Raw genomic sequence first — 23,051 nt, 5'->3', positions numbered from 1 at the left:
ACGGGTGCACGGGGCTGGCCGAGCTCCACCGGAGCACTTCGGTGCAGGTTGGGACCGGCAGAGCTCTGCATGTGGCACGGGGTTCCCACGCACCACCGGTGCCGGGAGCTCGGGAGGCACGGCGCACCGCCCGCCCCGGGTCGCCGGCTGCTTTGTCCCCGTGGCCACCGGGACGTGGGGACACCTGCTCCCCGTGTCCCCATCCACCGCGTCCCCGGCTTGTGCAGGGCCTGCGGGCTCTGGGAGAGCACCGTGCTCCAGCGGAACACCACCCCTGGGGGACCCTCCCTACACCCCATCCTCTTGGCTGGGGGGAAACCCTGGGGTTGCTCCCTATAACTCTTTGTGGACCGGGGACCGGGGACCGCCTGCGCACCGCTCCCGTGGGACGCAGCCCTTGGGGCTCCTGGGGCGGGGGCCGGGCTGGGGCCGGGGCGGGCCGGGGCGGAGCGCGGCCCCATAAAAGCATCGGCCCCGGGGAGCGGCGGCCCCGGGAGGAGGATGCGGGCGGCGGCAGCGCTGGGCTGGCTGTGGGTCGCGCTGCTGGTCGCGGGGAGCAGCCCGCCCCGGCTCCGCCTGCCCTACCGCGGTGAGCCGGGCCGGGGGGAAAGGGTCGGGATTTTAGCGGGGGGGATGATGCGATGGGAATCGCATCTCGCTGCGGCATCGGGGATGGGGGGTCCTGGTGGCTGGGCTGTGGGGGCTGTGGAACGGAGGGGAGGAGTGGGGCTGGAGGGGAACAGCCCTCGTTCCCGGCGCCGGTTGGGGAAACCGAGGCACGGTGCTGGGAGCGCAGTGAGGGCATCGCACGGCTGCGCCCATCCGCGGGGGCTGCCACGATGCACGCTGCGCTCGGGTTTAGTTTTATCTCGTCCCGCGCTCCTGGGTCCCCAGCAGAATGCAGGCACAGATTTCAGCCCGACTTGACAGCCGAGCGGGGCTCTGGAGCGCCCAAACCCGCCCCATGTTACACAAAAGCGACGAAAAGCTCTAACAAAATGAAACAATCCCAACGGCATAAGGCAATGGTTGGGATGGGGAAACTGAGGCACAGCGGAGCTGCTCAGCCCGGGGGTGACAGGTGCTCATGGTGGGATCCTACAGCTTCAAGCGGTGTGCGGGAGCTTTTGGGGTCCCAGGCGGAGCCGGGTGTGGGGTTTGGGTGCTGCTTTGCTGCCTGATGGGCTCTGGCATCACGTTGGTCCCACGAGGGCTCGTGGTGGCGGGCGGGTGCCCAGCACCCCAGGGCATAGGGAACCTTTTGAAGCGTTGTTTTTTTTTTTTTTTTTTTTTCCCTTCTTAAGCTGATTACTCTGTTCCTCTTCCAAATTGGAAACAGAAGCTGAAATTTCCCACGAAACGAACGAACATTTCAATTAAAACCATTAGGAGCCTCTGAACCGCCTCAAAAATGAAAACTGGGCAAAGCCAAAGCCTGCTCTCACTTAGCGTGCGCTTGGCTGCGCTCTCCGGAGCTGCTTTTGGGGCAGCAAGAGGGGCAGAGGGGACATCACCTCCTGCGGTGGCACTGCGGGGTGGCCGTGTCCCCAGCTCACCCTGCCGCTCATGCCCATGCCAGTGGGACCATCCCTGCTGTGCATCCCAGGGCGCCGTGCCCCCAGCTCCTGCTGTCCCCTCGGTGGTCTCCCTCCCCATGGGGACCCCCAGGAGGGTGACTGTCCCTGGGGAGGGGGCATGCGGCGCCAGTGTAACATGAGGCGTGGGAGGAATCGACCGGGGCTGGGGAGAAGGGAAATCCACGCTTGAAACAATATAAGCAGCCTGATGGCTTTGCCAATGTTATTCTGAGCTGGGAAAATATTATTGCTGGGCAGGAACAGAAGGAGACGACGGTGTGTTCTTGAGTTTGGCCCAGGGGGGTGGGGGAGGAGTCCGGGGGCTGGGAGGGTGCCTGGGGTTGGGGTTCCCCAGGGATTGGGGCAGAGGATCTCAGGGCTGCATGTGTGGGGCTGCTGGCTCCACTGCCCCTCCTCCTCCCCCCCCTTCTCCCCCACGCCCTTCCTGGGGACAGACCCTGGGCCATGCTGAGTACACCCTGGCTGGGAATGGGGACACAGCAGCCGGCAGCCCCCTGAGCGCGTCTGGGGATGGCTGTGCCCATCAATGGTCCTTTGTCCTCCTCCTCCTCCGCTCAGGGGCCAGGCCTGGGGTCAGTGCTGCAGTTTTGAGGCTCAGTGAAGCCGACCCCCCCCCCCCTCCTGCCCTCTGTCCTCCAGGCTGGGGTTCCACAGAGCTGAGGCATTCAGTACCCAGTGCTCCACCTTGCTGAGCCCCCACTGCCCTCCTCAGCACCCCAAAGTCACTTCCTCATCACCTTAGCATCCCTTGATGCCCATTCTGTGGCTGCTCCTCCCCATTGTGCCCCATGCCCTGGGACATCTCAGTGCTATGTCACATCAACCCTCTCCATTTTTCTGTGCCACGATGCCCTGTGGACCCACCACGCCCCATGCCCCTGCTCCTGCAGCATCCCATGGGGTTTTGGGGCCAGCATGGCTCCCACTGACGCTGCTCTCCCTGCTTCGCAGAGCTCCTGGGTACCAACCGCTCCGTCCTTTTCTTTGGCCACCGCGGCTTCTTGGGCTTCCGCTCCCTCTACCTGGATGAGTACCGTGACAGACTCTTCATTGGGGGCAAGGATGTGCTCTACTCCCTGCGTCTGGACAGGGCCAGCACCGACACCAAGGAGGTGAGCCGGGTCCTGCAGGCATCATGACCGCCCTGTGCCAGGTGAAGCCACCGCACAGCGAGGACTCCAAAAGGCATCCCAAAGCAATTAGCTGCTGGGGGGTGGCGGTTCCCGAGCTTGTCCCAGGGATGGGGGTCACAAGGGGTCCGTGCCCGCTGTCCCCTCCGCCTGCTCCCAAAGTACCTTTTTGTTCCAGATCTACTGGCCACCGCTGCCCGGACAGACGGAAGAGTGTTTTCGGAAGGGGAAGGACCCAGCAGTGAGTCTCTGCAGCTGGTTATAGCTAGGATGTGGGACCACGGGACTGCTGCAGACATGGGGGAAACTGAGGCAGAGAGCTGGTGATGGAGAACAGGGCTCTGCAAATCCCATCTATGGGACCAGGGCAGCTCGAATGTGGAGGCACCAAGTGTGCAGGAGCAGATGGGGTGTGAAACCTGAGATAAGAGAGCCAAAATCCATTGTCTGGGAGCCTCCCTGCAGCCCTGCATGGCAGAGCATCCATGCACGGAGCTGCGCATGGTCTCAGCAGGGTGGTGATGGAGGGGTGTGAGCTGCCATGCTGCGGGGTGAACTGGCCGCCCCCACTACTCCCCTGTGTGGGAAACGTGCTGCCCAATCTGGCTTAGTGACCCCATTCCCCTCTTTGCAATTACTTCACATCCTCCCTGCCCTGACCTGAAACTGGAGGATGGTGGGGGGTGGCCATAGCCACCAGGTTCTCTTACCCCACACAAACCCCTCCCGACAGTGCCCGTCCTGCTCGGTGTGTTTATTTTCCAAGCTCTGACAGATCCAAGCTGGGACAGTCTTGGTTTTCCCTCTTTTTTTTTTTTTTTTTTTTCCCCTACATATTTTTTTTAACTCATTTTGGAGGCTCTTTGCAAAGGGAAAATAAACAGCAGGGAGGCTGGGGGCTGTTCAGCAGCAGGCTCCCAGTAGACACGGGGCCTCACGATGATGGAGTAGGGTGGGCAGCACTGGGAGAGGCTGAGCACAAGGAGACTGTGCCTGAGAACGGCGGGGATGGAGCAAGCCTCCCCTCGCGTTGGTCAGCCCCATAACCTGTCCCATAACATGGGCAGGTTTGGGAGAGTGCACTGAGCTGGAGGGCACAAGGAATATGGTTGTGGTGCAAGGGATGATTTCTCCATTGCTGGGGAGGAGGATGATGTCCCCAGGGTAGTCATCCCTACTGGTCCTCAAGGAAGGGGACTGTCCCTGCTGGCAGGGCCTGGAGATAGCCAAGGGGCTGTCACAGGCACTCTGTGTCTGGAGGCAAGGGCTGCCATGGGTCTCCGTCTCCCACATTTCCTCCCTTTGTTTCCTCCCTTGCACTCAGTGCAAGCAGGGACAAAATGGGGGTAGGAGCAGCCAAAAGCCCATTCCTTTTGCAATGTGCTGAGGTTCCTGGCTGGTGGAGCCCACCCGGCGCAGCCCCAGCCCTGCCATATGATCCCCACCAGCCTCCCCCTTCCCTGCCTGTCCCCAGACCGACTGTGCCAACTACGTCCGCCTGCTGCAGCCCTACAACCGAACACACCTGCTGGCCTGCGGGACGGGTGCCTGCCACCCCGTCTGCACCTTCATTTACGTGGGGCACCGCGGCGAGGTAGGGGCCTGCTCAAGGCACCATCCCACCCCCATCCTCCTCCTTCCTGTGATGTGAGGCCGCATGGGGACTCTGGACCCGGAGTTTGCCCTGGCCAAGAGCCAGAGATCTACAACCCCCCTGCAAACCCAGCTCCTGCTGATGGGTTGCCCCAAAAAGCATGGGCTCCAAGACCGATAGCCAGACTGGGGAATCTGCAAGCCTAGGGTGAACCCTAGACTGGCCTCCAGCATGCCCCCATTATGGTCCCATCTTCCTCCAGACCCAGCATGCCTTCAATTTGGATCCCGGTAGCATGGAGAGTGGTCGTGGCAGGTGCCCTCATGAACCTGACCGTGCATTTGCCAGCACCATCATTGGTGAGTTGTTGCCCTTGGGGTCCCCCGTGGTGCTGGACACTGGGATGGGGACTGGTTCCCATGGCTCAGGAGGGCCGTGGCACTCAGGGTGTCTCTGCCAGGTGGGGAGCTCTATGCTGGCCTCACTGCGGATTTCCTCGGCCGTGATCCCGGCATCTTCCGCAGCACTGGGACCCGCGCTGCGCTGCGCACTGAGGTGGACCAGCGCCTGCTCAATGGTATCGTCCATCCTGTGCCCTCGCATGGATCTTCCTCACCCATTTCTAGCCATTATGTGAGCTGCAGAGATGGCAGCTGCTCCCTTTCTCGGCTCTCTTCTAGACCCCAAATTCGTGGCTGCTTACATGATCCCAGACAACGATGACCAAGATGATGACAAAGCCTATTTCTTCTTCACGGAGAAGGTGGTGGAGGCAGACAGCAAGGAGCACACCATCGTCAGCCGAGTGGCACGGGTCTGCGTGGTGAGATGCTGGTGGCACCATGCTAGACACCGCAGGCATAGAGATGTTCCCCTTGTGCCTACTCGGCGCTTGGTTTTGGGGACCTAAAGCCTGGGGTGGTTTCCTGTATCAGTATCAAATTCCTGAGTTTTGGAGATGGTGAAGGCTCCCAAGCCTCCAGGGGTGCAGAGTGCTCAGTCACAGCGGTAGCCCTGATGCCCCCCATCCCTACAGAATGATGCTGGAGGCCAGAGGGTGCTGGTCAACAAGTGGAGCACCTTCAACAAAGCCCGCCTGGTGTGCTCTGTCCCGGGTCCTGGTGGCATTGATACCCACTTTGATGAGCTGGGTAAGGGAGGCGGGCTGACTGGGGACCCCAGTGGCTCTGTGGCTTTGGGGCCACCAGTCAACCCCAGGGCTCGGGTTGCTCCTCCACAGAGGACGTCTTTTTGCTGAGGACCAAGGATGGGAAGAACCCGGAGATCTACGCACTCTTCAGCACTGTCAGGTGGGTGGTTCAGCCCCAGCCCGAAAGGATATCAGCCCCAGTCTGGGCTGCGCAGACATCTCAGAGCTCCTGTGCCCTCCACCGATGCACCTGTCACTGTCCCCTTTCAGCCATGTCTTTCAGGGCTCTGCTGTCTGTGTCTACCGCATGGCCGACATCCGTGAGGTCTTCAATGGGCCCTTTGCCCACCGGGACAGCCCCCTCCACCAGTGGGGAGCCTACGAGGGCCGCGTGCCCTACCCGCGCCCAGGCGTGGTGAGCAGTTCCCACACCCCATGGGGGGTGATGGGATCAATCCCAATAGGGTCTCTACTCCCAGAGTGGCTAAGGTGGAGATGATCCCAAAATGGAATATGGGAAGGGACCCAAACTGGCTCTGATGAGGGGCTGAGTGTGCTGGCGCCAAGCAGCGTCCTTCCTGTCCCTGCAGTGTCCCAGCAAGACCACCAACCAGCCCCAGCGGCCATACAGAAGCACCAAGGAGCTGCCTGATGAGGTGCTGCACTTTGCCCGTGCTCACCCCCTCATGTACAGGCCTGTGCGCCCGCGGCATCACCGCCCGCTGCTGGTGAAGACTGACCTGCAGCATGGCTTGCGCCAGCTCGTGGTGGACCGTGTGGACACTGAGGATGGGCAGCATGACGTCCTCTTCTTAGGGACGGGTATGCGGTGCAGGTGGCACACGTGGATGTCTGGTATGGCTTGAGGTCATGTCTCCATTCCCCTCCTCCAGATGCAGGCTCGGTGCTGAAGGTGGTGGTGCTGCAGAAGCAGAGCTCAGCTGTGACAGAGGAAGTTGTCCTGGAGGAGCTGCAGGTTTTTAAGGTGGGGGATGCTCATGGGAATGGGCTAGAGGGATGGCACCACGCTGTTGAGCATCAGGAGGTGGAGGCCCAGGGCTGCCCATGGCAAGGCTAGACAAAGCCTTGCATCTGCTGTTCTCCCTGCAGGTGCCGGTGCCCATCACTCAGATGGAGATCTCTGTCAAGCGCGTGAGTCTGGGGTTGGGGACAGGGTGGGTGACCAGGAGGGGCTACATAAAGTGGGGTCAAGCATCACCACTGGGAGGTAGCTGCTGCCATTGCCATATTGTGCCGTCCTCCAGCAAAAGCTGTATGTGGGTGCCAGCCTGGGGGTGGCCCAGGTGCGGCTGCACCAGTGCAAGAGCTATGGCACTGCCTGTGCCGAGTGCTGCCTGGCCAGGGACCCGTACTGTGCCTGGGATGGCACCGCCTGCACCCGCTACCAGCCCTCGGGCAAGCGCCGCTACGTCCGCCACACCAGCTCTGTGCACCAGTGCCTGGACCAGAACCTGACCGGTGAGAGGCTGCGGTGTCCCAAGATGTCCAGAACCCCTATTAGCCTGTCCCATGGTGCCCCAAGGAAAGCTGGGGCCCTTGGGGAGGTCTGTCCCTGGTGGGCACTGAAGCCATGGTGGGCACCTGGGGAGGTGATGGGGCGTAGAGTGTCTTGGCTTTGCCTTCACCATGTACACACTTCTGTCTCTGCCCCAGTGGATGACTTGGAGCACGTTGAAGAGAAGGTGCTGTATGGCATGGAGCACAACAGCACCTTTCTGGAATGTGTGCCCCGCTCCCCACAGGCCAGTGTGCAGTGGTTTGTGCAGAGACCCCCAGATGAACAGAGGGATGAGGTGAGACCCCAGCACCCATCCTGTCCTGCTCCTTTCCTTCTCCCTGCCAAAGGGAAAAGGGACTGACCTCATAGCCACGGCCAACAGGTAAAGACAGATGAGCGGGTACTGCAGACAGAGCAAGGGCTGCTCTTCCGCCAGCTGCACCGTCGTGATGCTGGGATTTACTACTGCAAGACACTGGAGCATGGCTTTACCCAGACGGTGGCCAAGACAGCCCTGGAGGTGCTTGGGGGCGAACAGCTTGCCCGTGCTACACCCCGACAACGGGAGGACAGGCACCCGCTCTGTCCTGAGCCCTGGCTGGCAGCACCTGCACCCAAAACCTGGTACAAGGACATCCTGCACCTCGCCAGCTCAGCCGACCGGCAGAGGGTGGAGGAGCAGTGCCTGCGCCTGTGGTGCGGCCACCGCAAGGGCAAGATGGCCAAGGGCAAGCACGCGCTGGCTGGCATGGATGTGGGCAAGAAGGGGCGCGTGGCCAAGCCACAGGGTGAGAGGATCCGTGTGCCCCGGCAAGCTGCAGCCACTTAGAGCAGGGGACCTGTCCTCGGGCAGAGCTGCAGCTGCACGAGGTCCTTCTGTCCCCAGGGCTGGCTCCTGGGCAGGTCTTGTCCCCCTCCGAATGGGTGGTGTCAGGGGGACACAATGGCACCAAGCCCCTCGCTCTTGCTGGGGGCTGCCAGGCACAGGGTCATGGTTACCTGAGTGGCAGAGACGCTGGGGAGCTTGCTGGCTTTCTCCACAAATAAAGTGGCCGAGTGTGGCACCAGTCCCCTCTTTGCCTGTGGGGTTTGATCCAGGCTCTTTCCATGCCACCAGCATGGGACCCAGGAAATACAATACCTGCACTCATAAGGAAAAGCTGAGAATCGTGTGAAAAAGTCTCCCAGGCTGGGTCCCGGCATCATGCAGCGGAGGATGGGGCTCTCATGGCCCCAGCCCAGCCTTTGTGCTGGGAAGCAGAGTGGCCTTTGTATGAAAAGGGAAAAGAAGCACTCAGGCAGGCGTGGGGCCAGCACTGCCGCTCCTGTTCCTGGAAAGGACTTGTGGGCTCATCCTCAGCCCCATTTCAACCCTATCTAAGGGAAAGCACAGACCGTTTTGGGGCTGGGCAGGGTCAGAGGGTGGCAATCAGCCTCAAACAGGTTAGACCCATCCCTGGGTAAACACGGGAGAGGCTTAGGGAAGGTAACAAAGCCAGGGCAATAACGGTACCAGTGCAGCAATGGGCAGGGGGCTTTGGGGCGGGGGCCAAGCTGCAATGCTCCCCAATGCGCAGTGCTCCAAAGAACAGGGGCACAATGCAGGCGCTGCTGGCCCCATGCTGAGGGCCTGGCGAAGTTCTCAGCCAGGCTGATAACGATCTTCCTGCTCCCAGCGCAGTGTGGCCCCACACAATGGTGTGAACCGAGGCCCCACCGGGACCAGCATTGTTCGAAGGCAGAGGAAGGGGAAAGAAAATACTAATAATTGACCCCCAAAATAGCTTGCACAAAGCCAGGGCTGGGCCATGAGATCACTGCTCCTCCCTACAGCACAATGACCGCAGTGCGGTGCCTTTGATGGGAGCAAAGTCCGTGGCAATGCTGCGTTGCCCCGCGCGTGTCTGAGCTGTGGGGCAGAGGCTGAGGGGCCTGTGCTGTCACAGAGTCGGTGAGGGGCTGCGGGGCCAACCCCTGCCCCACACAGAGCCCATAGCCCGGGGGAAACAGCAGGGCCATCTGCGGGAGCTGCAGGGCAAGAAAGCCCCGGGGAAGGGCCCGGCCTGCTCTTTTTTCAGCTGTTTCCTACGGAAGCTGAGCCCGGGCCTGGCCTGCCTGGCACCCTCAGCCTTCACCAGGCCCCAGGCCTACCCCACAACCTGCTGCCTGGCCGCGCTCCCTCACCCCGGACGCAGGACCTGGTGCTGCGTCGCACAGCCCCCAACTGCGGTCCCCAGCTGCAGGGGAACGAAGCCTCAAACACCGGGGCAGAGCGGGAGGCTCCGCGCCCGGCTGCGGCCTAGACTTCTGCGGGACTTTTATAGCGCCTCCTCACCGCCGGGCCCGGCTCCAGCCGAGCTCTCCGCGGGACTTTTGTGGCGCCCACTCAACGCTGCCTGGGACGGCCGCGAGGCGGCGCGCGGTGACGTCACCCGGCGTCGCACGGCGATGACGTGTTGTGCGGGCGCGGCGGCGGGGCCGGTGGGGCCCAGAGTCGGGCGGTCGGCGGGGCCGGACATGGCGGCGCGGGCCGGGCCGCAGGAAGATGAATAAGGGTTGGCTGGAGCTGGAGAGCGACCCCGGTGAGCCTCGGATCGGGGGCGGGGAGTCGGGCCTGAGCGGCGGCGGCCGAGGGCCTGTAGGTGTGGGCCGGGGGGCTCTGGGGGCGGCCTGGAGGCCTCTGGGTGCAGGCCGGGGGCTTCGGACAAGGCCTGGGGGTGGCCGTGGGGAGGGAGAAGGGGTTTGGAGCTCAGCTGAGGGGCAGTGAGGGTCGTGGGGGGCTGCGGGCGTTGTAATGAGGGGTTATGGGCAGGTAAGGGAGGCAGCAAAGAGGGAGGCTGTGAGCGGGTGTGGGTATGGGGGAATGGGGCTGCAGGAGCAGGAGGGAGGCACGAAGTGAGGCTTTTGCTGTTAGGGAAGCAGAGGGCCAGGCTGGCCCCAATGTGATCTGCTGAACCCAAAGGGTTTTGTGGATGCCATCTGGAGTGCTTTGACTGGGACGCAACAAATTTCTGTAGATATTTCACCCCCAAAATGCCAAGGATGGCAATCGCTGACTGTAGAGTGTGAGCAGGGAACACCTCTGGTACAGGGGGACAGGACACTCTGTGGTCACAAAGCACATGGGGGTGAGCTTCAGGTGGACTTCTGGGGTTGTAGGCAAGCAGCCTGGGCTGCCACGCATTCTGCTTTGCCTTTCTGTGCTCATTGAAGGGTTCTGTATGCTGCAGATCTCCCGCTCAACCGAAGTTGTGCTGTTCTTGATCCTTTTACGGATATTATATTACGGATTATTTTACGGATATTATTTTACGGATATTATATTGATATATAGGAATAGCCCAGATAACTCCCATCTGTCTCCCCTTCTTCATCACCGCGATACCAAAAGCAAAACACAGTTTGCACCCTGATGCTTGGGATGGAGGGTGGTTTTCTTGCAAAGCAATCCATCCCCATGCAGTGGTGCATGCAGCTTTAGTACCAGCTTCTCACTGGAGTGATGAAGAATTGCAGAGTGGCCATTTCTGCCCACTGCTGAGCCAAAGCCAAGCTATTTCTGATCCGGACCCCAGGCTGCGAGAGCTCAGACCTTAGCTGGATGCCAGGCTCCTTGCTGGGGCTGCACAGCTATGTTCCACTGAGTCTGAATCAGTCCAAGGATATTTCTGCTACTACCAGAGTTGGCACCTCTGGTGGTGAAGAATTAGTGCTCTCCTGGTGCACAGCCTCTCTCTCCAGCTCATTCCCATTATCTTTTGTCCTTTTGGGCACCCAGCTCTGTCTCCTGGCTGCGGTGCTGCCACTCTGAGCATTTGTGGCTGTTTGTGTTCACCTGGTGCACGAGCTGTGCAAATCGTCACTGGCCATGTTGTGACATACTTGGTCATACTTTGTTGCCCTTGTTTTGCTGTGGTCAGCAGACTGTAACTTCTAAAACTTGAAAGTGAGTTTATTCTCTGCTTTGGCAGCTTTAGCTTTGATGGCAAAGCCCGTCGGCTCTCCCCTTCTTGGTTAAATCACTCACATCAGGTTCCTTAAATCTCTTGTGCATAGGAATGTTTCTCTGGCTTGAATCCTTATTGGGCTTTCAGCAGCCTTTCTAAGAGAGTGCAAGAAGCAGATTTGTTATTCCAGTCTCGGGCTTGCTAACTCCACACGTGGGGCTGAACTGCCAGAATACTGGGCCAAGTGCTTTTGCTGTGGCATCGTAGCTCCTGATGTCTAATAACCCTCCCTGTATTTGTATCACTCATTACGCCCCTCTGAAATGGGAAATTACGGTCAGTGAGGACAGATTTGGTTCCCCAGGAGAAAAGAAGATGTTGATGAGCCTTTGACCCTCATCCTTTTGTCAAGCTGGCTTTCGCTAACAAAAACAGAGGTGGTCATGTTTCAACAGCCCTGTGATCCGTTCATTTGGCTGCTTTCCTCCCAGCTGAAGGAAGAGCATTGCTTGGGAGCTCCCTGTCCTGTTTGTGGTGGGGATTTGCCTTTTGACAGGCTGGTTGTGTTGGCCAGTGTGCTGAGCTGGCTCCAACAGCAGGAGGCTAACAGGGGTGGGATTGGCTTAGGTTGTCTTGAGGAAGAGGATGGAGGGACTTGGGAAGCCCAAACTCTGCTGCTGACCAAGGGGGGGCAAATGTGGTCTCAAGCCACAGCACAGCTGGAAAAAACAGCAGCAGCTTTCTCTCTGCACCATGCTCTTCAGCCAAAACTAACCTGTTGGTTTTGTCCCTTTCCAGGTCTCTTCACACTCCTGGTCGAAGATTTTGGTGAGTCCAAGGCACCTTCCTGGGAAGCTGACTTCATGCTTGGCATTACCTCCAGCTCTTTGTGGTGGGCTTCTTACCAGCTTCTGCTCTTTGTTTGCAGGGGTCAAAGGGGTGCAGGTTGAAGAGATTTATGATCTGCAGAGCAAATGCCAAGGGTGAGTTGTGCACTTGAAAGTGGGGGTTCTATTAAACAAAACGTCTCTCTAGGGCTGAGGGGGCTCTAGTGAGGCTGTCAGCACTGAGAACAATGAGCCAGGAGTGCTGGGTCAACTTTGGGGCAGCAGGTGAGCTCCTGCTCTTGCTCTTCAGCTGAATTATCCTTCCTGGCATTATGGGTTGTGATGGCAGGTTGGTCCTGGACACAGTTACCCAGAGAGAAAGACTTTGCGTGGGGGCACATTCTGGGAATTAATTTCTCTTCTGTCATGGAGAGGTCCAGCATCAAGCCTGCATGCTTGGAGCGTGGGATTTCTCCCTGTCTCAGTGCTTTGAAACTGTGGCTTTCTTAAAAGTTGTTGGCTGATGTCCTTTTGGAAATGAATATGGGATATTTATAAGAGAAGGGAATTGTTTGGAGGCTAAGCAATTTTTCAGAAGGCTGTGAGTGCCAGAGGTGGATTTTGCCTCCTATTTCTCTGTCTTGAGACCTGTCAAACCCCTGGGTTTTCAAGCTCACCTGCTGTCCTGAGCATCAGCATAGGAGTGTCCTGGGTAACGGGGAATGGGGCTCTTGTGGTAGGGACGGTCACTTCTGGTGACACGTGGCTGGTAGTTCTGCTTTCCCCATCTCACTCTGCCTGCGGTTTGAAACAGAAGCTCTCTGGCAGCGGGCAGAGCAGCCCCAGTGCAGTGGTTTGTCCATCGTGGTGCAGCTGCTAACATCTCTCCACAGCCCTGTGTATGGGTTCATCTTCCTGTTCAAGTGGATTGAGGAGCGCAGATCCCGCCGGAAGGTCTCTACCCTGGTGGACGAGACGTCAGTGATCGACGATGACATCGTTAATAACATGTTCTTTGCTCACCAGGTAGGCTGGGGGCGAGGAGAAGGAGGCAGGTATCTCCTGTGACACCTCAGGGAGAGCTGGACCCCAGAGAGGGCTGAGAGCCTCTCTGCTTTGTGGGCAGCTTCTCGCGTGGTGTGGTGTGCCTCATTGCATGAGGGTGATCTCCCTTCTTTTGTGAGACAAGGCGTACCTCTAGTTGCTGCTCTGGAAGTGGTTTCTGCATACTTACTTTGTCATTGATTATTGGTGACTGGGAAGGGTTGTTTCTTCTGTTGAAGCCGTCCTTGTGTTGCCCTGCAGCTGATCCCCAATTCCTGTGCCACCCACGCCCTGCTGAGCGTCCTCCTGAACTGCAACAATGTTGACCTGGGCCCCACATTGAGTCGCATGAAGGATTTCACCAAAGGATTCAGCCCTGAGGTAGGAGTGGAGGCTATGCAAGGGTGACACGTGTGTCTGTCTCCTGCTCCCTCTCCAGACGGTGCTTTAGCAAACTCACTCCTTTCCAGCCCAAGCCTGAGATGAAATGTGCTCCTCCTGCCTTCAGACCTGTCTTGAAGTCCGTGCTTCTCTCCAGCTGTAATTCCCTTTGCTTCTCTTTCACAGTTGTGTTTGTGTCTCATTCTGGGTCTTCACCTTGTAATTCAGCAGAGGAGAGGCTGTGCCTGGAAGCTGCTCTTAAAGCCCTATGTGTGGATGCAGGGAGCTGACGGGGGAAGCACTTCCTTGGTTTCCTTTTACTTCTCCATTATTTTTCTCTCTTGCTCTTTGTTGCAGAGTAAAGGCTATGCCATCGGCAATGCCCCCGAGCTGGCCAAGGCGCACAACAGCCATGCCAGGTGAGTAAGGGTGTCTCTTGCAGCTCAGTTCTGCTGGAGCAGGCTCTGCACTGACCTTTTGCCTCTTGCTGTCGCAGACCAGAGCCACGGCACTTGCCAGAGAAACAGAATGGGATCAGTGCTGTGCGAACCATGGAGGCTTTCCATTTTGTCAGCTATGTCCCTATCAAGGGACGGCTGTTTGAGCTGGATGGGCTGAAGGTCTATCCCATTGACCATGGTAAGAACCCTGGTTTGTCCATGAGTGCATTGTTGGTCAGTTACCATTAGCTAGTGTTTGTGAAGAATTATTCCAGATTTGTCCTGAGTGTTGATAGCTCATTTTGGAGACTTTACTCTGGGGGCTATAAAAAAGAAAAAAAAAAAAACCAACAGCAGCATAGGAAACAATTATTGCATTGTTTTTTCTAGCCTTACTGTATTCCTCCCAAGTTGCTCAGGGCCATGAAGTCCTTCTGCTGCTCTGAAATAACATGGTGTCGCAAGCAGAATTTGTCTCCTCACCTCCTTCCTGTGTCAAATAGCCTTTGTGTGCTGGGGCCCAAGGTTCCCAACGCTGATCCCAGCAGAACTGCTTGAGCTGCTCCCCTTTCTTACAACCTGACCACTTTGTTCTGTCTTTCAGACACATTTTTATCCCAGCTAGGACTTGTATATGTCAGGCCCCTTGGAAAAGTACCCACTTAAAGAAATCTACTTACATTTCTTATGGACTGCAACAGACTCAGTGGCAGCTCAGCTCTGAAGCAGGGATTTCTTTGAGAGCGCAGAGCCTGCAAATGTGTTCTTTAGGATTCAGAATTTGCCTGGCTGCCCTGCTGATGACTGATGTTTTCCATTCAGTAGGCAGAGGCAAGGTATACAAGCCATATTGGCTGTATGTTGCTGGCAGCGTGGTCCTTAAGGCCCTGTCCTCCTTCTTGTCTAGGTCTCTCATTCCTTGAGATATAAGGGAGCCATGAAATTGCCTCATGGGGACAGCAGGATCCCTGCTTGATGCTGTCCTGTCTGAAGCAGAAGCTGTGGCCTTCTTTGCTAGTTCTTGCTTTGTTTTACCACAGGGCCCTGGGCTGACGATGAGGAATGGACAGACAAAGCCAGGAGAGTGATCATGGAGCGCATCGGCCTGGCCACTGCAGGGTAATGTCCCGGGCTCTGGTGCAGGCACTGCCTCATCTCCTTGGATCAGTTCTGCTCGTGTCTGTGCGATGAGCTGTGGAAGTGGGGGTGAGGACAACGCTCAGGGGGTGCAGGTGCACCACCAGCTTGCCTTCTCTTCCCCTGCCCCAGAGCGTGCAGGCAAGCTGCACTTGGTAGTATGTGGTCTCTACAGATTGCCTCATGGACAGGAGTGGCCACATGATGTCCCTGTTGGCTGAGTCTGTGGCCTCCTGCAGTGTGGGCAGGAGCCTGAGTGCTGAGGTCTGCAACACGGGGAAGAAACAGGAGGAATTGGAGATGTGTGTAGCTGCAGGGTTATGAAGGTGTTGCGATGCAGAGAGACAGGCTCTCTAGGAAGGTCAGCTGGGGAGGTGAGGAGGAGCTCCCTTTTAGTCAAGGGAGCAGTTGGAGTGCAGGGAACTGGGATGGATGAGCTAAACGAAAACTTAAGGGTCAGGAGTGTCAGCTGTGGCTGCCTGACCAGGAGGAACAAGTGGGTGAGACTTTCTACAGACAGCTAGAAGTAGCCTCTTGTTCACAGGCCCTGGTCCTCATGGGGGAATTCAAGCATCCCAGTGTCTGCCAGAGGGCAGGTAGCAATCTTGACGATTGGGAAAAGTACCTGGGGACTGCAGGAAAGAAAATGTCACTCTTGCCTTCAAGAAGGGCAGGAAGGAGAAGCCAGGGAACTGCAGGCCAGTCAGCATCACCAGAATCCCTGGAAATGTGATGGAACAGTAATCCTGGAAACCATTTCCAGCCACGCGAAGGAGATCGTGCTCAGAGATAGTCAATGTGGATTCACCAAGGGAGAGTCAGGCCAAAGCAACCTGGTAACATCTGTGGTGAAACAACTGGCTTGTAGATGAGGGAAGAGATGTGAATATTCTCTGCCTTGACTTCAGCGATGCTTTTGATGCCACCTCCTTTGAGATTCGCATAGAGAAGCAGATGCGTTATGGTCTGGATGAGCAGATGATGAGGTGGATTGCAAACTGGCTTAATGGCCAGGCCCAGAGGGTGGCATTCAGTGGCACAAAGTCCGGTTGGAGGCTGGTTACTAGCAGGGAGCCCCAAGGGTCAGTATGTCTGACATCTCCTGTGATGTCCTGCAGGGAGCCATACCACGACATCCGTTTCAACCTGATGGCAGTGGTTCCTGATCGGAGGATGAAATATGAGTCTAAGCTCCATATCCTGAAGATGAATCGCCAGACTGTGCTGGAGGCCCTGCAGCAGGTGGGGCAGCCCAAGCCCTGTGGGAGTGCAGGGCTGTGATGGCAAATAGGCCGTGCTGTCAGGGCATCTCACTGAGCTGTAGGTACCTTGGGTGGTTGGTTTTGTGGTGGTTTTTCTTTTTGTGGGCTTTTTTTTTTTTGTGTGTGTCTTGATGGTGACCTCTTCCCAGAAGAGATATCGTTGCTGCCTCAGCCTTTTGCTGCTCTCTTGGGGGTTATCCATAGGGTTGCTGGCTGATCGTACACAAATGCTTGGAGATCGGCTTACTTCAAGAGCTCTCCTTCTGCAGTGCTCTAATGGGAGTGATGTGGTTTGAACCCCCTGGTCCAGCGGTCACTTCCAATCTGTCTTTTGCCTTCAAGCTTATCCGAGTCACTCAGCCTGAGCTGATCCAGTCCCAGAAGTCTCAGGAATCTCAGTCTCCTGAAGAGGCAAAGCCAGCCAACAGCAAGACTGTGGCCCCAGAGAGTACCCATCCAGGTAGGCTCCCATTCCAGTGGTGCTGTGAGCCATTCCAGCCTGCTATGGAGCAAGCACTTGTTGGCACTGGCCGATGACAATGTCTGGCTCACCTAGATCTTGAATAACTTCTATGGTCGGCTTTACTTTCTTTTCTCCAAGCCCAGTTGACCAGTTCTGTTGTAAACTCCCAAGTACCTGGGAGGAGGGACACAAAGCTTGAAAAGGGGAGGACATACATTTAAGAACACTTCTAACAGCTGGAAGTAGAATGGGAAGCGGGTGTGGTGCTCTGCTCATGGTAGAGCACACGAGCTCCACAGCTGTTTCATAGGATGAGAAGGGGGTGGCAGAGGATATTGAGTAAACAGTGATGTCCATGAAAAGCTGTGCTTGCATTGCAGACAGCACTGATGAGCCTGCCAGCCAGGGCCACACCACGGCCACACAGAGCCCACCCACCAAATCAAAACCAATGGCAAAGGCATCAGCGAGCAGCATCAATGGGGTGCCTCCAGCAAACCCCAACCCCATCGTGCAGAGGCTGCCGGCCTTCCTGGATAATCACAACTACGCCAAGTCCCCCATGCAGGTGGGTCAGAGCTCCAGGCCAGAATATCTGGCTTGAGCCAAGCTTTCCACATCCAGTCCCCCGGCTTTCCAGGACTGCTGCTGTCAGCAGGCCTAAGGCCTTCCTCCCAGCATGCCTCCCTTTGTGCTACCCAGGCTGGAAGGTGGGAGGGTAAAATGTGACCTGACAAAAGATGCTGGCTTTAATGTGGGTCCCTTATTAGCTGTTGTAGTTCACTGTGTTGCCCTGGGAACCTGGGACCTGGCATGAAGGGGGCTGTGCAGGAGCAGAAACAAATACACCAGATCTGAGCATAAAGGCTGTGTGTGAGTGAAGCCCAAAGGAAAGAGCTTCCTGTGGGAACACTTCAGGAGCTGCTGTGGGAGGAATGGGGAGGATCTAGGTGACAAGAACAGAACCCATCTCCCTTTTTTCCTGCTGACCTGGCTGCACACAAACCAGCAGGGCTTAGACAGACTTAAACTGTGACCTTGGGTTCCTTTGGGCTGCTGATGCTCTGTCAGTCCCCTGGTGCTTGGATGGACCATGGACACTGTCTGCTGGGCTCTTCCTCCTCACCCAACTGTTGGAGCAATGCTGTTTTGCAGGAGGAGGAAGACCTTGCGGCAGGGGTGGGTCGCAGCCGGGTCCCGGTCCGACAGCACCAGCAGTACTCAGATGATGAGGATGACTATGATGATGACGAGGAGGAGGAAGTTCGTAACACCAACTCGGCCATCAGGTAACAGCTTGAGTTGAGGGCGGGGGGCAAAGGAAGCTTAGCTTTGTGCCTGATCCTGCACACACAGCTGACATTTGCTAAACTGTCTGCAGTGACTTCCAGATCCTGAGCATTGTTAGTTACGTTACAGGCTGCGATGTGGAGTTAGGGCTGCTTACTGGAGAATGTGAAACTAATCTAGCTCTTCATAATCAACTCTGAATTTCGACTGTCCTGAGTAATTGCTATCTGGGGCTTCTCTGCTTCCCTTCTTTTCTGACTGTTCCTGGATAGAATGCACTGGCTGGCTCTGGGGAGCTTCTTCATAGCCTGCCCAGCTGTCCCTGCTGGATTTCCTGGTTGCTTTTGGGGTGGTGGAGCCTGGCCCGGCCTGAAATCACTTCATAGCTGAAGCATCACTGTACTCTTTGGTTGGATGGCAGAGGCTGAGCTGCATGTAAGGGTGCCCAGTGGCTAACGAAATGAGCACACCCTGCCTGGAGGCTTCATTTGCCACCAGTGTAACATGATGGAAAGCACAACAACGACAGCAGAGTAGCAAGCCCTAGGCTGCTGCAAGTGAGGATTTGCTCAAATGCAACAGCCATAGGCACAGAAATAAAGGAAAGACACTGCTTACCTTCAAAAGACATGAGGTACACAGGGATTTCCAGTAGGATACCCTCACCTCCCCCTGCCAGCCCTTAAATGAGGTCTGGGAAGGGGTGGATCCTGCCTCCACCCCTTCCTGCCATTTAGGTACATTGCATACACCTGAGCTCCTCTGGATTGGCCCTGCCTTCCCACAAACTGCTCCATCACTGCTTCAGGCCCTGACTTACCATTTCCACTACACTCACCACGAGGGGATCCCTACAGCTCAGGGAGGCAAGCTGCTACCAGAAAAGCTGTTGGCACTGGGGGTGACCTAGAAATATTCCAGGCCTCGCAATCTCAGGACGCCTCAGCAATATGGCCTCAAGTGCTGAGTGTGGAGCTGGCGGTGCCTGTGCTGCTGAGCTGGGCCCCCTCCTTCCAGCAGCATCACCTTCCCTTCTGCGTTCCTGGGCAGGTACAAAAGGAAGGGGCAGGTAAAGCAAGAGCACGCAGCGGGGGCCGCGGATGGCCAGCTCTCCGTCCTCCAGCCCAACACCATCAACGTCCTGGCTGAGAAGCTGAAGGAGTCCCAGAAGGATCTCTCCATTCCCCTGTCCATCAAGACGAGTGGTGGTGGAGCTGCTGTGGCCATTGTCACTCACTCCCAGCCCTCTCCCACCCCCAGCAATGAGAGCACGGACACCGCCTCCGAGATCGGCAGCGCCTTCAACTCCCCGCTGCGCTCTCCCATCCGCTCGGCCAACCCCACGCGTCCCTCCAGCCCCGTCACATCCCACATCTCCAAGGTGCTGTTTGGGGAGGAGGACGGCCTCCTGCGCATTGACTGCCTGCGCTACAACCGGGCCGTCAGGGACCTGGGGCCCATCATCAGCTCTGGGCTGCTGCATCTCACAGAGGACGGCGTGTTCTGCCCGCTGGCTGCTGCAGGTTGGTGCCAGCTGCCCCCTGTGGTGATGGGACTGTGCCCTCTGTTGCGGCTCCTAATGCTTCCTTCCCTTGTGCGCAGATGGGGGGAAAAGCTCCCCCCCTTCCATCAAACCAGGTGAAGAAGCCCAGGTCACCATCAAACTGGACGAGAAGGAGGGCAGTGAGGCCAGTGGCAGCAAAGAGAAGGTGGGACTTGGCAGGACCAGTGATCACCCTGGGGGGGAAAAGTATTCTCCCAAGGTGAGTTTTGTGCTGCGAAAGCCCTAGGGACGTGGAGCCCCCTGCGCTCGCCCAGAGACGCAGCAGCACTGGCAGTGACTGAACCATATGCACACGCTGTCCCACTCGTGCGCCGCTGCGGCCGTGCCTCGAGGCACAGGGCAGTGCAGGTTCTGTGCCGTGTGTCGTCCTGAGACCTTCTGTGTTGGCGGTGGGTAGAGCCCCTGCCTCCTGCAGTCTGAGATGTGCTCCTTTGGGCCGGAGCCAGGTGGGACCCTGCCCTCCGGCCACCAGCATGACCAGGCTTGGGCAGCACCAGCATGTACAGGGCTCCTGGCAGGAGAGCTGTCTAGAAAGATGTCTTCTGTTGGTTAGTGAGGCAAACCAGGGCTGGGCTTAGGCACAATGAACCAAGCTCAGAAGTTCCCTATAATGTACTGTTTCGGTTTTTGCCCCCTGCCAGGTGTTTTTTTCTCTTCGATGAGTCCCAGGCTCAGAGAGGAATGCCCCCCGCTCACCCTGCAGCTCCCCTGCTGGGTGCTGGTGGTTTCTGCTCACGTTTGCTCTGCTTGATCCCGGCAGGAGCTGCTGGCACTGCTGAAGTGTGTGGAAGCGGAGATTGCAAACTATGAGGCTTGCTTGAAGGAGGAGGTTGAGAAGAGGAAGAAATTCAAGGTGCGTTTGTTGGTGGATTATTTGCATTGCTGGCTGAGTTCCCTGAAGGCTTCTGTCTGTGGCCACACTGATGGCAAAGCACAGGGCACGTGGTTCAGTTGAGAGCAGTGCAATCTATTTGTAGATCGACGACCAGAGGAGAACCCACAACTATGATGAGTTCATCTGTACCTTCATCTCCATGCTGGCCCAGGAAGGTAAGAAATGGGCAGCAGAGCACGAGATTCAAGTTCATTTGAGGCCTCCACCACTGGGCTGCGGGGAGCTTGCTGTGCTTTGAGCTGCGCTCCAGCATCAGTGCTGCCAGCTCTGAGCCCCCTCTGCTGTGCACAGCGGCTGCTTGCAGCGCTGCCTGCAGTGTGTTTGCTGCCTGTTTCCCTGCAGGCATGCTGGCGAGCCTCGTGGAGCAGAACATCTCCGTCCGCAGGCGGCAGGGGGTCAGCATCGGCCGTCTGCACAAGCAGAGGAAGCCGGATCGCCGGAAACGCTCCCGTCCATACAAAGCCAAGAGACAGTAGCCTTGGGGTTGAGACTGAGAGGAGCTCGCCCTCGTGGCTCTGGGCAGTGGCACATGGATATATGTTACCCTTTGCCTGAGGAAGGGGGACCCCAGCGAGAAGCCTTTAGCTGAGGTGGAGCCTGGGGACAAGCAGAAATTGGGTTTTCCTCCGAGCCCAAAAGGCAGCAAGGCCTTGTCTTGAGGAGAGCCCTGCAGCCAAAGGCGAGGCCGAGTGCCCTGCTGCCTGTCTGGCTGTGGCCACACTCGGGTGCCTTGGGCCTGTCTTGGGGCCGTGGCTGGTGATGGGAGGAGGGGAAGAGCCCACCTGGCCGGGGGGCTGGGCACCACGGGGGCACTGGGGCTGCTGATGCGAGGCTGTGCTGGCCACAGCTGCCTGGGCTGGTGCTCTGCTGTGTCCAGGCCTTCAGCTCTGCGCTTCCCCAGGACCCTCACACCTGTGTTTTCTGTTCTTTATCTTCCTTGACTAAATTGGTTTTCTGGTTCTGACCTGCTTTTTGGCTGTGGCTGAGCAAAGCAGCTCCTGGACAGAACTGCTCTCCAGCACTGTGGCCCTGTGTGACCCCACCTGTGTGCTGATCCCCTGGGGTGGCAGTGCCACCTGTCCCCAGGGCTAGAGTCCCCCCTGGACCTTGTCCCTACCTTTCTGTGGTGGTGCTGGGAGGGCAAGTGGCCTGCTTCTAGAGCTGCTCTGCTAAGGACCAGCAGTGTGGCCCTGGCAGTGTTTCTGGGTCACACACAATTGCTCCTTGTTCCCAGAGAACTGTGAATGAAGAACGCAAGGTTGGTGGCTTGGCCTTCATGCTGGGGGGCTGGAAGCTGGACCTGGAATTGCCTGGTGCCCTGAGCAGAGCCTTTCAGACTGGGAAGAGGTGACAGGAATTTCAGTGGCAGGCAGAAACGGGATGGAGCCCAAAGCTGCTTTTGTTGCCCAAGCAGGCTGCAGTGCAGGAGACTTGCTGGCCACGCAGACCCCATTCCTGCCCCCCAGCCCACTCTGTTCTTGCAGAAGGTTTCTGCCCTGTCCCCAGCAGCCAGAGGTTAGCACCTGTCCCCTGTGCTGATGGGGGAAGAAGTAGCTGTGATGGGGGCGAGACGAACAGCTGCAGGGGGGACTGACTTTGCCAAATGTGCAAATTTGTACAGATCTTGACCGTGGAATTTTTTTTTTTTTTCTTTTTGTACTTGTTGAAGGAAAGAAAATCCTTCTGTTTCTTGCTGTGTCTCATACCAAGTGCTGTATGTAATGGATCTGTCTGAAGGAATAAAGCTCTCCTGTAACAGCCACGGGGGGAGCAGTTTGCAAGGGAGAGGGGAGGTGTGTGTATGCACCAGAGTGAGAGGAGCCCCCAGGGCCGAAGGAAAACTGCCAGGAATAGGGTGGGGGTTGGGCTGAGACTGAAACACAAGCAGAGAGAAGAGGCTACTGGGCCTCATAAAGCCAGAGACTACGACTCAGTTCTTGTCTTTAACACTGGGTCATGTGCAAGTGCAACAAGGAGATTGAAAGATAAAAAGGGAAAGATGTTAGAGGCTGAAGGGATCAGGAGTGCAGGCAGTGTTCCCCTCTGACCTCCAGTGGAGATAGGGACCTGACAGGAAGGAGAACAAACCAGGCATGTGAAAGATGGGAAGGTGACATCCAAGACAGCCAGCTCAGCTTCACCAAGGACAGATCATGCCTGACCCATCTGGTGAACGAGTCAGTGGAGTGATGGATTTGGTAGAAAAATGTCTTGTGCAAGGCCTTTGACATGATCCTGCACTACTTCCTTATCTCCAAGTTGGAGAAAGATGGACTTAAAGGCTGGATTGTACAACAGATAAAGAATTGGGTGGATGGCTGCAGTCAGTTGTGCTCAGTGGCTCTATGTCCAGGTGATGAGTGCTGGGGGGATTCCCTCTTGGGACCAGTGCTCCTTAACATCATTATCAATGACACGGACAGTGGGATCAAGTGCACCCTCAGCACAGTTTGTGGGTGACACTGAGCTGAGGTGCAGCTGATAGAACAGAAGAGATGCCACCCACAGGGACCTGGACAGGTTCAAAAAGCGGGCACACAAGAACCTAGTGAGGGTCAATAAGGCCAAGGGAAAGTGGTGTACTTGGTCTGGGGCAATTCCAGATGTGAGTACAAAGTGGGAGGAGAACTTGAGAAGGGAGGCTCAGAGGTCCTATCCAACCCAACCATGCTGTGATTCTAAAAGAGGTGTAATTGTGGGGATTACAACAACAGAATGCAATGCTGTTACAGGACAACTCCATTTGTAATAAAGGGTGTAGTGAACAGCTGGGGAGAAAAGAGCAGGAGAGTAGCTGCTGGTGGTCAGTT

At 57.1% G+C, this 23,051-nt stretch overlaps 3 protein-coding genes across 6 annotated transcripts in view; 2 read left to right on the top strand and 1 right to left on the bottom strand.

Moving 5' to 3' along the window:
• Nucleotides 1-464: 464 nt before the first annotated feature.
• Nucleotides 465-8,061, top strand: SEMA3G (semaphorin 3G). Of its 2 annotated transcripts, XM_085235798.1 has the most exons (16): nt 465-589; nt 2,550-2,710; nt 2,907-2,969; nt 4,203-4,322; nt 4,585-4,681; nt 4,783-4,899; nt 5,003-5,145; nt 5,359-5,473; nt 5,563-5,632; nt 5,743-5,887; nt 6,063-6,294; nt 6,366-6,457; nt 6,583-6,624; nt 6,738-6,951; nt 7,147-7,286; nt 7,374-8,061. In XM_085235798.1, exons 1-16 carry the CDS (start codon nt 502-504, stop codon nt 7,818-7,820), a joined length of 2,286 nt encoding a protein of 761 aa, XP_085091924.1. In that variant the 5' UTR covers nt 465-501; the 3' UTR covers nt 7,821-8,061. The 2 variants fall into 2 exon arrangements, with proteins under 2 accessions (XP_085091924.1, XP_085091925.1); XM_085235799.1 differs by lacking the exon at nt 4,203-4,322.
• A 1,346-nt stretch (nt 8,062-9,407) lies between these two features.
• Nucleotides 9,408-22,003, top strand: BAP1 (BRCA1 associated deubiquitinase 1). Of its 3 annotated transcripts, none has more exons than XM_085235802.1 (17): nt 9,408-9,573; nt 11,737-11,766; nt 11,867-11,921; nt 12,659-12,791; nt 13,071-13,190; nt 13,548-13,609; nt 13,687-13,829; nt 14,671-14,749; nt 15,886-16,009; nt 16,372-16,489; nt 16,873-17,060; nt 17,648-17,781; nt 19,043-19,305; nt 19,385-19,545; nt 20,107-20,199; nt 20,324-20,396; nt 20,584-22,003. In XM_085235802.1, the coding sequence occupies exons 1-17, from the start codon at nt 9,537-9,539 to the stop codon at nt 20,715-20,717; spliced, it is 1,947 nt and encodes a 648-aa protein (XP_085091928.1). In that variant the 5' UTR covers nt 9,408-9,536; the 3' UTR covers nt 20,718-22,003. The 3 variants fall into 3 exon arrangements, with proteins under 3 accessions (XP_085091928.1, XP_085091926.1, XP_085091927.1); XM_085235800.1 differs by having other exon boundaries at nt 9,410-9,573; nt 18,833-19,305; XM_085235801.1 differs by having other exon boundaries at nt 9,411-9,573; nt 18,833-19,305; nt 19,385-19,491.
• The window catches only part of DNAH1 (dynein axonemal heavy chain 1), an 85,062-nt gene continuing 72,306 nt past the window's right edge, over nt 10,296-23,051 (bottom strand). Inside the window, exons 81-82 of the mRNA XM_085235795.1 lie at nt 12,443-16,666; nt 10,296-11,901 (exon numbers count right to left, since the gene is read on the bottom strand). The gene's annotated coding sequence lies outside the window, so the exon portion shown is untranslated. The remainder of the gene's footprint in view (nt 11,902-12,442; nt 16,667-23,051) is intronic.

Source organism: Meleagris gallopavo, chromosome 14, assembly GCF_905368555.1.
Source record: "Meleagris gallopavo chromosome 14, MGAL_WU_HG_1.1, whole genome shotgun sequence".
In the NCBI taxonomy this organism is placed as follows: domain Eukaryota; kingdom Metazoa; phylum Chordata; class Aves; order Galliformes; family Phasianidae; genus Meleagris; species Meleagris gallopavo.
This window is presented reverse-complemented; position numbering and strand designations above follow the sequence as displayed.

What these genes read in the sequence shown, in the direction of transcription:
- SEMA3G (XM_085235798.1), top strand. Translation starts at nt 502, where the DNA reads ATGCGGGCGGCGGCAGCGCTGGGCTGGCTGTGGGTCGCGCTGCTGGTC. An exon ending in GCACTCTTCAGCACTGTCAG is followed by an intron (nt 5,633 to 5,742) that starts GTGGGTGGTTCA and finishes GTCCCCTTTCAG; the next exon opens with CCATGTCTTTCAGGGCTCTG. An exon ending in CAGATGAACAGAGGGATGAG is followed by an intron (nt 7,287 to 7,373) that starts GTGAGACCCCAG and finishes CACGGCCAACAG; the next exon opens with GTAAAGACAGATGAGCGGGT.
- BAP1 (XM_085235800.1), top strand. Translation starts at nt 9,537, where the DNA reads ATGAATAAGGGTTGGCTGGAGCTGGAGAGCGACCCCG. An exon ending in GGAGCTGGAGAGCGACCCCG is followed by an intron (nt 9,574 to 11,736) that starts GTGAGCCTCGGA and finishes GTCCCTTTCCAG; the next exon opens with GTCTCTTCACACTCCTGGTC. An exon ending in TGCTGGAGGCCCTGCAGCAG is followed by an intron (nt 16,010 to 16,371) that starts GTGGGGCAGCCC and finishes TTTGCCTTCAAG; the next exon opens with CTTATCCGAGTCACTCAGCC.